Source organism: Vulpes lagopus, chromosome 22 (assembly GCF_018345385.1).
Source record: "Vulpes lagopus strain Blue_001 chromosome 22, ASM1834538v1, whole genome shotgun sequence".
Lineage (NCBI taxonomy): Eukaryota > Metazoa > Chordata > Mammalia > Carnivora > Canidae > Vulpes > Vulpes lagopus.
Window position 1 is genome coordinate 6,045,191 of NC_054845.1, and position 14,927 is coordinate 6,060,117.

The window sequence follows — 14,927 nt, forward strand, 5'->3', positions numbered from 1 at the left end:
TAGCTATATTCAAAATCACCTGCAGGAATTGACTTTAGCACCTAACTCTCTTTAAAAAGCAACCCCACTGTGGAGGAAATTCCTATTAAACACTGTATTTTTTTCCAACCATTTTACTGAGCAACCACGGGAATATTACTTAATCCATCTGGACCCTCCGTTTCTCATTTTTAAAATGAGGCCAGTGGAGTAAATGATCATTAATTTCCTTTCTAAATCTAAAACCCTCATGCCTCTGAATTTTAAAATAAACTTCAACAGATGGATCATGTATTTAATGATTCCAGATGATGAAAAATATAGTACTTCACTACCAGCATTCGATTTCCTTCCATAAATAATACCATTTCCTTACATTTGAGGGAAATTTATGTAAAATGAGGAATCCTGGAGGTTCCACCAATAGCATCATATAACACAAAGGTGATAATGTTGCTGTTTATCTTAATAAAAGATAAACTTCATAAAAGATAAAATTCATGTTTACTGCTCTAGCTAGACTTTTTAAAAATTAATTATTATTAGTTGTAAAAGTAGTCTTATTGGTTTCATAGTGCTCCATTCAGGCATGCATCCCGTGATGAACAAGAAAAGTCTAAGTTACCAGATAGAGGCTGACCTGTAACCTCACTCAAATCAGCAGTTACGCTGGGCATGTGCATACCCAGTTCACCTTTTTTATCTCCTTGAAATGGCTCAGGAATGACAGGGTTTGGCAGCTAAGTGAACAGAGGAAAAATGACTGTCACACAGCCCAAAACTAAAAATTTAACCTCCTCCAGATGTTCACTGAATTCTTAAGGCTTTCCCTTTTGAATGGAATATTTTATCCTACCAAAAATATGCCACAACAGACTTACACTTAAAAAATATTGGGATGCTTTAAAAAGGCATATAAATACTTAAAATCCTATTATTAACTTAATGTAAATTTCCAAATTCTCAGGTTTTTTTTGTAGATTAGTCCTAGAGTAACATATTTGCCTCTAATATTATAGTTTAATGCTATAATTATAGTCGTACTTATTTTTGTAGAGTAAAAATATGATCAAGCATTCTTTGATCCATCAACAATTTTGTAACCGCCCTTGCTCATAGATGTGTAATAGTTAGGTTGTGAATATAAAAGTGATATATTTTAAAATGTCAAAAACCCTATGGATATTCTTCATGCCACACAACACACAACTTTCAGAAAAACACCTATGACTGCTTAGAGAGCAGATGTGTATTTTTGCAAACAAAGGAATAAGAAAAGACAAAAAAGAATGAGAGTATAAAGCAGTAACCACATTGAATTCAGGGAATAAATTCATTTCTATTTAAACACATAGTGCTTTCCATGTTGAAGACAGAATCTGTGGATAAAGAAAGAGGGAGCAAAAGGCCAAAATATTGTATAATAATTGAAAAAAAAACTGGAATGACAGTTCTTTAACTATGATCTTAAACACAGATATTTTAAAAATTCTATCAGGTGCCTGGTATATAGCAAATTCCTAATATTGTTGAAGTAATAAATGAGTGAATGAAAACTAGAACTAATCTGCTGAATAAAAATCATTAGGAGAAAACTATATAATATAGAATAAATCTCCAATTAAAAAGTATTCCTTTCAAAAATAAAAATAAAAAAATAAAAAGTACTCACTTTCCTGTCATAATTGACCTAACCTAAAACCTACTCTTTAATGAAATTAATTAATCTACATGAATAATGCAGCACAGAGAACTGGGTGAGGTGCTCAGGATACAACCGGAACAGGACATAGTTACGGAGTTAAAAGCGTACCTGAAGGGACAAACATGGATAAAGACAAATTACAGCACAGTGTAATCGGCACTGATTAGTGTGATATGAAAAAGTTCCTATGGAAGTAGGAAATCAGACTGATTGTCTGGAAGTTAGGGAGTCCATAATGGGGTGGGTGACTTCTTAATCCTATCTAAAAGGATACACAGAGATCAGCCAGGCACCAAAAGGGATGGGACAGGTGGTGCAATCTTCAAGTAAAGCAGATGTAACCCCTTAATGAGAAAGACGTGACATGCATATGAAATGTTCACCTCCTAGAATGATTTTCTCTCGTGTGAATACAAAAAAAAGAAAAAGTACTATTTGATGATGAAGTCTAAATATCATCTCTTTAGCGAAGCCCCTTCTATACTTTTCTGTCCCTGAATCCATCTCAGGCATTAAATCATTCTTTCTGTATATTCTCATGGCCTCTGTAATATTGTTCAGAGCACCCTGCATCATTCCTACCTATCTCACACCCCACCGAAATGTGAGCTGACTCATGTTTGTATCCCCTTGCCTAGTGGCAGACAAACAGAAGGCTCTCAACAAATGTCTGTGGTGGTGCGGTGGTTATCACCTATGGAACAACCACCCTACACAGACTCTGCAAATGTCATCTTGTTTCATCTTCCCTGCAAATTTATGAGGTTGATACTCTTCCCATTTTGACTCAAGAAGCTGAGGCTGAGCCAGAACCTGAATCCAGATCCATCCCAAACCCCCACTCCAAAGCCATCCTTTTTGCCACTCTGCTACCCAATGCTAGGTTAATGGATCCACTGGGTGCTAACCAGCTCAAGCTCTATATATAATTAAAGCATTAGTGTGGGTCTCCTAATGATTTTCTGAACTGCAGTGAATTGTGGAAACGTGATCATTTTTTGTTGCTTCGTAAATTTTTATGTGGGAAAAGAAAAATCAAGCTTCCTCAATGAGCATGCATCACTGGGATTTTTGCAATTCATAATTTATATTTAAAAGAAAACAAAAATAGGACATAGAGGAAGAATTTCTTAATGTTACCAATGAATCCAAGTTATGACTTCTGGGCTGTACCACTTCAATCAGACTGAAAATCTGAGATGCTCTCTAAAGTTCCTCTGATGTCCATAGGGAGTATACGTAATTATAAAGTTATTTACTAAAAAATTCAACAATAATGTCAGCCTGACTGTGGGGAAACAACCATCAGGAATTAATATAATGACTTTGATAATTACCACAGCTCTACTGTAACTCGAAGACTGCAGCATAAGACTCATTTTAAAATAAAGATAAAAATAAGTGGTGTAAAATGAGAGAGAGAACACATAAGAGCCTACAACAGGCCAAACCCACTGGGAAAAAAAAAAAAGACTTCAGGTATACTCGATACCTTTCATCATTATCTACATTAACAAGGGGGGAAAAAAACGAGTATTCTTTGGGTTGGTACCTCAACAAGAATTTGAAGTTGAATTTTAAACTTCTCCTGCTTAATTCTATTTATTTTAGAATGCAACTTTTGTTGTGTACACAGGTGCATTTTTTAAGAAAAATCAAACCTCATGTACTCTAGTGCTGCTGATTCAGATAAGTCTCTCTTTTTTTATCCTCATTATTTACTTATTTAATAAATCGTTGTTTAAGCCACTAAGTTTTCTCATGGTTTTTTTATGCAGAATATAAAACTGGAATAATTCCTGTCTATAAAAAACCCACAACAATGACAATAGTGACTAACATAGGAAAAGGGGTTTAAAACAGGATGGACCTAAATGTTGTCAATAGTAAAAGAGAAGATGGTGAAGGAGGTGATTGTAATGAATATGTTCTAAGATCCTTGTACAGTTTGAGAGGTATTTAAAGATACTGATTCATTTACCTTTAATTCTATTATACGTAACAAAAATTTTAAGGAGAACTGCTAACAGATCCGAACTAGAATGTTTAAGTTTCAAATAAATAGACTGAGAAGAATGTGGAGTAAAGCAAATTCATCATTTCAATGGAAGGCACAAAAGCAGGTTAAAAAAAACTATGAAAAAAAGCTATAAAATAGAGAAAACAAAACAGGATATGGAAATAAGTCCAAATATATCAAAAAATAACAGCAAATGTTGAAACACCAAGTGCACCAGTTGTAAAAGATAGTTCCTCAGATTGGATTAAAAATCATAAATCCATAGGTGGTTTACAGCAGATTATCTGAAGCATGCCAAAGAACGGCTGAAAGGAAATCAGTAGGAAAACATATATCAAGCAAAACCTAACCAAAAGGAAGCTGATATATCAACTGATAACAGAAAAACAGACTTTAAGAGAGATCAGGATAAAAGGATAATATTATAAATTCGTTTTCTTTATTGATGTGTCCATTAGTCCTTAGAAAAGCATGAAAAGCCAATTTTAACAAAAAACAGTATATGTGATAAGCAATTATTTTGTGAATTAGCAATGGGTTTTATCAGAATGAATTTCTTTTTTCTTTTTTTTCTTTTTTCTTTTTTTTTTTTTTTTTTGAGAGAGAGAGTAGGTTGAGGTGGAGGAGAGAGGGAGAGAGAATCTCAAGCAGATGTCGTGCTTAGTGCAGAACCCAACATAGGGCTTGATCTCACAACCCTGAGATCATGACCTGAGCCAAAATCAAGAGTCAGATGCTTAACCATCTGAACCACCCAGGCACCCCTAGAATGAAGAAGTTCTAAACCTCAAGCCAACATTATCTTAACTCCATCAAAAACATTTACAATGATTTCACATTTACTAATTACAGCACCTATATAAGCACCCTTTAGGGAAAAGTGACACAAATTACACAAGGTGGAAAAAAAAACACTCAGATAACATTCATAGAATCACCAGATAAAAAATAAAAATCATCACAGAAGAATGTTTAACTTTCAAATAAATAGACTGAGAAGAATGTGGAGTAAAGCAAATTCATCATTTCAATGGAAGGCACAAAAGCAGGTTAAAAAAAAAAACTATGAAAAAAAGCTATAAAATAGAGAAAACAAAATAGGATATGGAACCTTCCACTGAACATTCATATAGACAGAAGAATGCCTATTTCAAGTATGGCTTTCCACAGAATGTTAGGGCATCAAATATCCTAAAGCTTCCTTGGATGCACTGAGCTATCCATCATTTTAAAGCCTACCTAATATCCAGGGACATCTTCCATAACCAGTTTAAATACATGGACTTCTCCATGAACCAAATCTTTAACATGCATATTCTAAGAAAGATCCACGATGTTCTGTGATGCCAGAGCAATGCTGTGAATTCATAGTCTACTAACTGCTACCAGTGGTCCAACCTCAGGTACTGTCCTTGGTCCTGCTCTGGGTGTGTCTTCTCAATACCTTGTGAAGCGCAGATGAAAGTACAACACTTTTTAATACCTGGCTATTAAATTCTATTTAATAGCAGGGACTGGGGATCCCTGGGTGACGCAGCGGTTTGGCGCCTGCCTTTGGCCCGGGACGCAATCCTGGAGACCCGGGATCGAATCCCACGTTGGGCTCCCGGTGCATGGAGCCTGCTTCTCCCTCTGCCTGTGTCTCTGCCTCTCTCTCTCTGTGTGTGACTATCATAAATATATAAAAATTAAAAAAAAAATTTTTTTTAAATAGCAGGGACTATTCTTGCAGGGACTGTGCAAGGATGTCATAGGCTTTGAAACAGTCCAGAGGACCACACACATTGTCAGCAAGACACATCTACTATGGTAGAGATATTGACTGCTCCCTAAAAAACCAAGGGCATCTCCCCATTTCCCAGTCCTCCTGCAGTTAGACAGACCACGGGACTAATGCTGGACATGGACTCTGGGCTGAGGTGAAAGGTGTCACCTTGGGGCCGAAGCATTTAAGAGGTGGTATAGGAGTCTCCAGGGCTCTCTTCCTTTGACACTTGCCCAGAAAGGCCTTCTGTTACAGATGCTGCAATGCCACGATGGTGGAGCCTTTAATAACCCAAGATGGCAAAAATCAGGACAATGGTGAGCCTGAACCTCTAAACAGCAGTACAAAGCAAGGCCCCTGTCAATCCATGTTGGACACATAGCATTAGAAAGAAATCATCTTTTGTTAAGTCACTGAGGATTCAGGGTTAGCTCATTTGTACGGCATAATCTGACTGACACTGACTCATACAACCAGCTAACACAAAGTAATTTGGAGTTAAGTTGTTCCAAAAACCATTTCATGTTCAAAGCTCTTATTTTCTAAAAGCATTTTCTAAAATTTAAAGACATGACCTGAAACAACTTTTCTTTGGCAGTAATCATGTAAAAATACCAAAAGAGCTTAAGAATAGTCACTCTTCACTATATTTGATAGCTATTCTGGAAACTAAATACATAATTCTTTGTTCCATTTGATTGAATTTTGGATTAAACTGCAGCTTTCCCATCACCTTGAAAAGTATGTTGGTTCAGAACCTACATAATATTCAAATGCTGTATTATTTAGCCTGAAATTTGAAGTGCTTTATATAATTTCTAGAACCCTGATTCAAAGGATTGGATTTTGGTTTTTAAAAGCAGAAGTGGCCTGGTGTGTCACTTTAATCTGGACATCCCTCCTTGTGGATTCATCCAATAGATAAGTGCTGTAGCTCCAGACTACCAGGAAAATGATTATTATTAACAGTAGCCCAAATAGGACAGTTTGCAATCAGCTGGATCTTACAATAAGCCTAGGCACCTTGCCGAGAGAGCTTGATACACATTATCTTATTTCTCATGATACTGGTACTTTTTTTGTCTTTGTTTTTTGTTTTTTGAAAGATGAGGAAACTGTGGTTTAAAAAGATTACAAAATTCAAAAAAGGCTTCTGTCATGAGTGGCACACATAGGGCAGCTCTGCTGCTCTTCATGTGGGATCGATACCAAAAAGATTACATAATTCACTCAAGCTACTAAATGTATTTGAATTCACCAGTCGGTCTCATTGCAGAACCTGTGTTCTTAACCGCTGATAACCCCAGAATTTCTCAAAGTGTGCTGTGGGTGATAATCTTGATGGTGAACAGTCGAAAGTTGTTTTTTTCACAGTTAATATATATTAGAAAGAAATACAACTGACACCTTCCCAAACCTTACTGCTTAAAACAAAGTCTGGGTAGATAACTTGATTTCCTTTCTTTTTTCTTTTGTTTTCCTTTCTTTTCTTTTTTTTTCCTTTTTCTTTCTTTCTTTCTACCAGATGGTTTAAAGAAAATTTTAATAGTATAGGTAATAATCCCATACTGGAAAAATCAAGAAGGTACTGAGTCAATAACTAAAGCCTGGAAAACATTGGACTACATTTTTCAACCCAAGCAGAAAAATGATGACTGAGACACAAGACACTTAAGGTCCAGCCTTGGCTGCCTCCAACTAACTGTATGGCATCACCACCCTGAACCTTAGTTTTTTTATCTATAAAACATCTATTTAAACTTTGGATTTTAAACCTCTGAAATACGGAATACCAATGTATTGGTTAACTATTGGGGTACTACTTTTATTTTACCGTTCAAAGGCAAAGAAATACGAACAAAAATCCTAGTACATGAGCCATTATATATTTTAAGATTGAGTCAAATACAGTTGCTCTGACATTCCTCTTTGAAGATATAATCAACTTGTAGACGCTGAAAGGGATACTCAAAGGGTGGTCCAGAGATGCTGGCAAATTATTTGTTACTGGTCTATGGCGCGATAAGCTTGAGCCAGAATATGAAATAGCTACACCAGTAACCCCATTCTTTCATTTTTTTTTTGACAACAAGATTTTCTCAGTGAAGAATGCAGGACATTGATTTACATTCTAGAGGAAGCTTCTTATCTAGTCATGGATCCACTGTGGACCAGCACTCTGAGTGGCACTGGTGTACAGAACAGTATATACTTCTAATTTTCATAATGTGCATTTTCCTAGCTCTGTGCATCTTCCTAGCTCTCTCATTTCCAATGAGAAATGGCAAAGTAAATCTTTCGAGGTGTTTTTCTTTTGAATATCCAGAGAGCAAAGCACAAGACCAAAGGCTCAGGGGAATTCCATAGTGGGCCTAAAACAAGGGGAATAAGCTCTGCCTTCACACAGCTCTTTAAACAGTGATCATTTGAATTTTCATGGAAAGCTATTTCCATTGGGTACCCTAAGGGTTTTTTGCATATCAAAGTATTTGGTTCTTTTTATTTAGACAGCTTAGAAGGAAGCAATGAGTAGCCATCTATGTTACTCTTGTCAGGGGTCACTTCTAATTATGGAGACCAACAATAAATTATAAATCTAGTGATTTCTCAAAAAAATTTGGAAGGTATTAATTGTTATAATTTGGAGATTCAGGCCTGGAGGTACCTTGTAATCACCTCTGGAAATCTCAGGGTGTATATGAGACCTTCAGGAGAGAGAAAATATAATTAGCACCTGTTTTAAGAACTCTGTTCACACACAGTTACCCCAAACGGCACTTTGTTATTTTTGACTTTTTTTTTTCTTTGTATTCCCAATAGGACCTATATATTGCTCAAAATGCCTGAAGACCAATTTATTTTTCTGAACCAGGAATACATATTTCCTCTCCAGATTATATAAAAGTCTTCTGGACTGAGCTGTACAATGCAAAACCTTGTCAACAATTGGCCAAACACAAGCAAAACTCACACTTCAAGAGAGTAAAAAAACGTAAGCCAAGAGAAACACAATCGAAGTGCAGAGTGTGCCAATAAGCCACACCTTGCTGGCCAGACGTTCTACCCAAACCCTGCCCCTTTGGGATTTATTTCTATAGAGACCATCACTCTGTTCCACAAATAAAACTGGGCGTTGCTAGGAGACCCTCTGGCTTCTCAGGACTCAACTGAAGGGCGTGCTGCTCCCTAGTGGGAGGTACTCTAAGGCTACTCTACTCTACTCTAGAGTCTACTCTAAAGACTCTAAAGCTACACCTGGCATGCGTGCTACTGCTGGGAAACCTGGATTCTCAGGGCACCTGTGTCATAGAGCCTGAGAGAGACAGAAAGAGAGCACACATATTTCTATTTAGTCATACACAGCCTTACACTGGGGACATAATTTGTACCCCAAAACTCTTTTCCCCATCCTGGCCTTGCATTTCCTCTTCCCTTTCAGGTTCCCCCAAATGTATCACCTCCCCACCTTCATGTAAAGTACCCCAGAACACTGTTTGGGAAGCACCTGAGGTACTTACTCATTCCAGAGACTCTTCCTATCATGTGATTGGTCCTATTAAACTTTTGAAAATCTCCACATGGCTTTGAGTCACTACTGCCAAAATGTTTACGTCAGAATTTTTATTATTTTATTCCCCAAAAAGAAGGGAGTGGGCTTAGTGGTTTTCAACTCCGTGAAAGCAGCCCCGGGCACACCCTGAGGCAGCACCTGCTCCTGCCTTCTGCCCAAGCAGCTCGTGTCCCCCCCCTTTCCGCTTTGGCGTCTCTAAACCACCAGCAGCTCAGTTCGGACTAAGGGGAGACACAAGACCGCTTCACAGCGATGACTTAAGCAAAGAGGGGAAGATGTTGTCATAGATGGCAAGACCTTCGGGGAGCCAGTCCACGCTTCTTCTAACTTTCTGCTCTGTCATTCTTAGCTCTTCATCTCAGCTGATGTCTTAGGGTTGCTGTTGTCTTAGGAGCCAATAGTTCAAGACATCACACCCGTCACCAGGCCCCAGGTACGAGAGAAGGGGAGGTCGAAGGACTCTACAAGGGACTCTGGCTCTTCCCTGGAAAAGGAAGTTCCCCCCAACTCTTTCCCTTGCTGGCCAGAGCTGGCCCACAGCCCACTCCTGGACTACCCACCAGCGGGATTACCATACAAGTTTAGAACTTTCCTGAATCTGGGGAGGGTCCACTGGCCCTGAGATGAATGGCTTGCGGCTGAGCCCTGACCCTGGAAGGAAGAAGGAACAGGAAACAGCTGTCAGTTAAAAGCTACAAAGCTGCCACCTATCCCTCGCCACCTGGGATGGCAAAGTCCCCACAGAAGAGAGGCTGCCTCCACTGCAGAGGTCAGAAGAGCCAATCTTAGCCTCAGGAGAAATGGCTGTCTGCCTAAAGCCAGGTCTCTGTTCCCTCTTCCTGAGGTCCCAGACAAGCCAGGCTTTCTTTTAAACATAGTTGTGGCTTTTCACCTATAGAAATGAGCCACACTTAATGTCTTAGATGCCGGGACCTGTGCCTTTCAGAGTCATTTGCTGCGAAGACCTGTTGGCACCAAAGATATGCCTAGAACCCCATGTTCTTCATTCTTCCCACGTGGTGTCTTTACTTGCAGATGCCAGTCTCCATGGTCTTCCTCATCCCTCGAGAGGTCGGAGCGCTGCAGTTCTCCACCTCTCTTCCCTGCCAGGGATCTAAAACTGCTAGAAAATACGCTACGAAGAATGAAAGAAGAAAAAAAAAAAGGAACTGAAACTACCTTTTCTTATGTATTCAGATTCTCTGAAATGGTGAGATGGGAAAATTAAGTGAAACCTCTTGCTGCCTCCTGGAAATCAAAGGCATGGAAGAAACTTCTTCTTCGGGTCCTCAGGCAGTAATTAGTTCCAGACTAGCCTTCCTGATGGAAACAACTGTAAAATTGGGAAGCACTGGTTTTCAGACATTGCACACACAGGTGGCTTAAGATGAAAATCCCAGAAAGAAGAGTGACTTATGAGGTGACTGTGACCACCCAGACCTCAGCCAGGGGACAACTTCCTGAGTGAGTGCAGGGAACTGGAGACCATGGAAGTTCTGACAAGCTAAGAACACGGAGATCTAAGTTTGGATCAACAGGCAGCGCATGGGGAAAGAAAGAGCTATGGAGGTGTGAAGGCTGGAAGTGCACATTGGGATGCCCCACAAGACTAAGTCTAATGTCTGGGCTGCGCATGTGCAGAGAAACACTACCGAGGCCTTCCAGAGAGTAGCTGTTACAGGGTTGAGAGTGCACTGAAGCTCCTCAAGATCCAGCGGTGCTAGAGAAAACTGGAGTTAGGACCCATCCAGAGAAGAGACACCTGGTCAACATTCTAGGCATCCAGCTCAGAAACCAGAAATGCTACTACTTAAAAAGAAATATAAAGACCAACAAGACCTACTATAGAGCTAGCCCTAAACCAACCTCTAATAAAATTCATGGGGAGACCAAAAAATAGAGGCTGGATCCCATCAAATTAGAACTGCTGGGGAACCACACTGGGCTTCCACAGATCTGTCCTCACAAAGCAGAAAATTATATCTAGCAAGTTCAAAGAAATAAATCTTCAGACTAGGATAAAAATTAATATTAAAATAAAAATTTTTCTACACAATTCAGGATTTCTACAACTTAAAATTCTCAATAGCCAGTGTAAAATCAGTAACTGCTAGATATGCAAAGAAGCAAGAAAATGGGAACCATGGTCAAGAGAAAAACTGACAATAAAAACTGCCCGTATATTGGATGTAGCAGAGAACTTAAAGCAGATACACTGAGATACATTGAATTGAATTCAAAAAACTGAATGAAAATGTGGTTTGAATAAGTTAATAACATACAGGAAATTTTATGAGAAAAATAAAATCTACAAAAAAGGGAAAGAAATGCAAATTCTACAAATATAAAGTCAAACAACTGGAATTTTAAAATCCATTGGATGGGACTGACAACAAAATGAAGATGAAAAAACAAGTTAGTGAGATACCCCCTCACACCAGTGAGAATGGCTAAAATTAATAAGTCAGGAAACAATAAATGCTAGAGAGGATGTGGAGAAAGGGGAACCCTCTTACACTGTTGGTGGGAATGTGAACTGGTGCAGCCACTCTGGAAAACTGTGTGAAGGTTCCTCAAAAAGTTAAAAATAGATCTGTCCTACGACCCAGCAATTGCATTACTGGGTATTTGCCCCAAAGATACTGATGTAGTGAAATGACGTGATCCCTGAGCCCCAATGTTCAAGGCAGCAATGTCCACAATAGCCAAACTGTGGAAGGAGTCACGATGTCCTTTGACAGATGAATGGATAAAGAAGATGTGGTCTAGGTATACAGTGGACTATTCCTCAGCCATCAGAAAGGATGAATACCCACCATTTGCTTCAACGTGGATGGAACTGGAGGGGGTTATGTTGAGTGAAATAAGTCAATCGGAGAAGGATGATCATCATATGGTTACACTCATACGGGGAATATAAGAAATAGTGAAAGGGATTATAAAGGAAAGGAGGGAAACTGAGTGGGGAAAAATTAGAGAGGGAGATAAACCATGAGAGACTCCTAACTCTTAGAAACAAAGGGTTGTGGAAGGGGAGGTGGGTGAGGGGATGGGGTGACTGGGTGACGGGCACTGAGGAGGGCACTTGATGGGATGAGCACTGAGTGTTATACTATATGTTGGCAAATTGAATTTAAATAAAACATTTTTTAAATTTTAAAAAATAAAAAAATGACTAGTGAACTTGATGATAGGTAAATACAAAAAAAACTCATATCAAGATGAAAAGAAAATAGTCTTGTGAAATCTAAAAAATTAAAGTTACATCAAAACCAAATGAATCACTCCCAAAGTCCCAACAAAACTTTAAGAATTTTCTGTGAATATAATAGATTTCAGAGATAAAAATACGATTTTTAAATCCTACCTTCCCCATTTTGAATCTATATTTAAACACATCTGGGTAAAAACGCTGAACCATGAAGAGCTCCCCCCCCTTTTTTTTTTGTTGTCATAAGAGGGAACAGAAAAATAAAAATTCTTGAAATTTTTTTTGCCATTTTAGATTTGTTATCCAGTAATGATTAATAAAGAATTACATTAGTAAAAACAAACCAATTTTTAGTCAACATAAAATTATTTGTTGATGAAAAACATACATTTTAGCAGGTTTAACATTTTGATAAACTGTCAGCAAGGACATTGCTTTGCCTTAAATCAAGTTTGTCAATAGTAGCATTAACAGATTGTTGTGAAAGGTGATCTTGTGCATTGCAGGATATTTAGCGGCACCCCTGGTTTCCTATTCCCTACCCAACTCTGCCAACCAAAAAGGTCTCCAGACATTACCAAATGTCCCGTAGGGTAGGTAAAGTCCCACCTGCCAAAAACAAATAGGTCTTTTGCCCCTAATTTACTCCAAAAAACAAACAAACAAGAAAAAACAAAGATGCCTGGCTTGAAATCTACAGTGAAAGCAACCATGTCTATTAAAATACTTGATGTTGGGGGTGGTGGGGGGGCACTTAATGTTGGGCAGCCCGGGTGGCTCAGCGGTTAGCTCAGCCCAGGGCATGATCCTGGAGACCTGGGATCGAGTCCCACGTCGGGTTCCCTGCATGGAGCTTGCTTCTCCCTCTGCCTGTGTCTCTGCCTCTCTCTCTCTGTGTGTCTTTCATGAATAAATAAATAAATAAATAAATAATCTTTAAGAAAAAATTAAATAAATAAAATACTTGATGTTAAATTTTGAAAGGAATTCCCCCCATTGAGTGAAAAACTTCCCCAACTTTGAGGAATGTTAGATTTTTAGTGTCAGGTTTAATTAGATTTTCTTAAAGCCTGGTTGGTAGGGTTTGGAGTTTTGCTTTCAATGGAGCAAATTTTCTATTTTCTGGCATGTGCCATTCATCATTTGTTCACCTATGAATAACAGGTGCAAATTAGCTAAACACAGCTGGAACATTTTTATTAAAACAAATAGCAATCTATTCCTAAGTCACTTATTAGGAAAATATGACACTTTCTTCACCTAACTGATCAAGGACACATCAGGAATTCTGAAATAAAAAGATACCAAAGACTGCAAGTTGTTCTCCATGAAATTCAATCTTTAACATGAGAGGCTCCTAACACTGGGAAACGAGAAAGGGATGGTAGAAAGGGAGGTGGGCGGGGGATGGGGGTGACTGGGTGACGGGCACTGAGGGGGGCACTTGATGCGATGAGCACTGGGTGTTATTCTATATGTTGGCAAATTGAACACCAATAAAAAATCAACTAAAAAAAAAGAAATTCAATCTTTAGAAACTACGGGACATTTTTTCACATCGGTTATCTAAAGCTAGACATCTTTTTCATCAGTTTAAAACTACAGGTAAAAGTTAACATCCAACGCTTCCCGAAATGGGACTATTGATCAAGGGCGATGCAAAGCTTTAAAGAGAAAATATCACAAAATCTGCGGGTCTTGGCATTTAATCTAGAAATATAACCACAAAACTCATCACCACAAAGATATTTATTAGTGTTGATTCTCTCCCTTCTAAAGAGGGGGGGGGAGTCCCCAGAATCTTGCTGGATGGACTTATTTGTGTATGTGTGCGCGCGTGTGTGTTTTCCCCAGGAAAAAACAATACAAAATAGCACAACGTCAGAGTAACACTGACTGTGCTCTAAGGCACATGCAAGTCCACTTCCCGTCACTCACCTATGTGGTACAGCCCAATCCAATCACTGGGGTCCACCTCCTCTTTAATGTCCCAGAAGATAATGAGGTTCTGGGCTTGCCCCAGCGTGTACTCATACATGCTGGCGGTCAAGCTGGAGCGGCTCTCAGAGGTCACCAGGTCCGTGTCACTGTTCGCCCTCGGGAGGGTCATGTTCTCCGGCATAGAGCTCTGGGCCGCGAGGCTCTGGAGGTTCTCGGGGCTCAGCGTGTACCGCATCTGGGGGTTCCGGCGCCGCACGAACAGCAGGTGCTCCCGGGCGGAGCTGGCCATCCCGGCTGCCCCTGGAGGTTAGCTTCCCACGAGGCTGCAAGACACACACGGGCCCGGGCATCAGCATCCCTGCGCGGGGAATGGGGTGCAAGCTTTCCAGCCGTGAAGCCCCCCCACCCCCAGCGCTCACCAATGCTCCACCACATGATGAGCCTCTGCTGTCACAATAAAACCATTAGTCCACTGTCAACGGAGGAGGCCAGAAGTGGCCTCTACAGACTGGGGTCAGGTGATGGCAAGGCCTACACCCCGGGGACCCTCGAGCTCGCTGGACACAGCTTCCTCCTGGCAGTCAAGGAGAAGAGGGCCCCCTACGAGCCCTTCTAGGTCCATCCTTTCCCAGACACCCCACCTTCTGGAATGGTCCCCTTTTCTTTTATCCCCCCTCACACACACACACACACACACACACACACACACACACATTTATTTCCTGTTCAAATTTA

At 39.6% G+C, this 14,927-nt stretch overlaps 1 protein-coding gene across 1 annotated transcript in view; it reads right to left on the reverse strand.

Annotated features, from left to right (window-relative positions):
- The window catches only part of HECW2 (HECT, C2 and WW domain containing E3 ubiquitin protein ligase 2), a 368,781-nt gene that overhangs the window by 218,552 nt on the left and 135,302 nt on the right, over nucleotides 1-14,927 (reverse strand). The window contains exon 2 of the mRNA XM_041737736.1: nucleotides 14,190-14,515. Within this exon, the coding sequence (XP_041593670.1) occupies nucleotides 14,190-14,481 (292 nt within the window). The 5' untranslated portion in view covers nucleotides 14,482-14,515. The remainder of the gene's footprint in view (nucleotides 1-14,189; nucleotides 14,516-14,927) is intronic.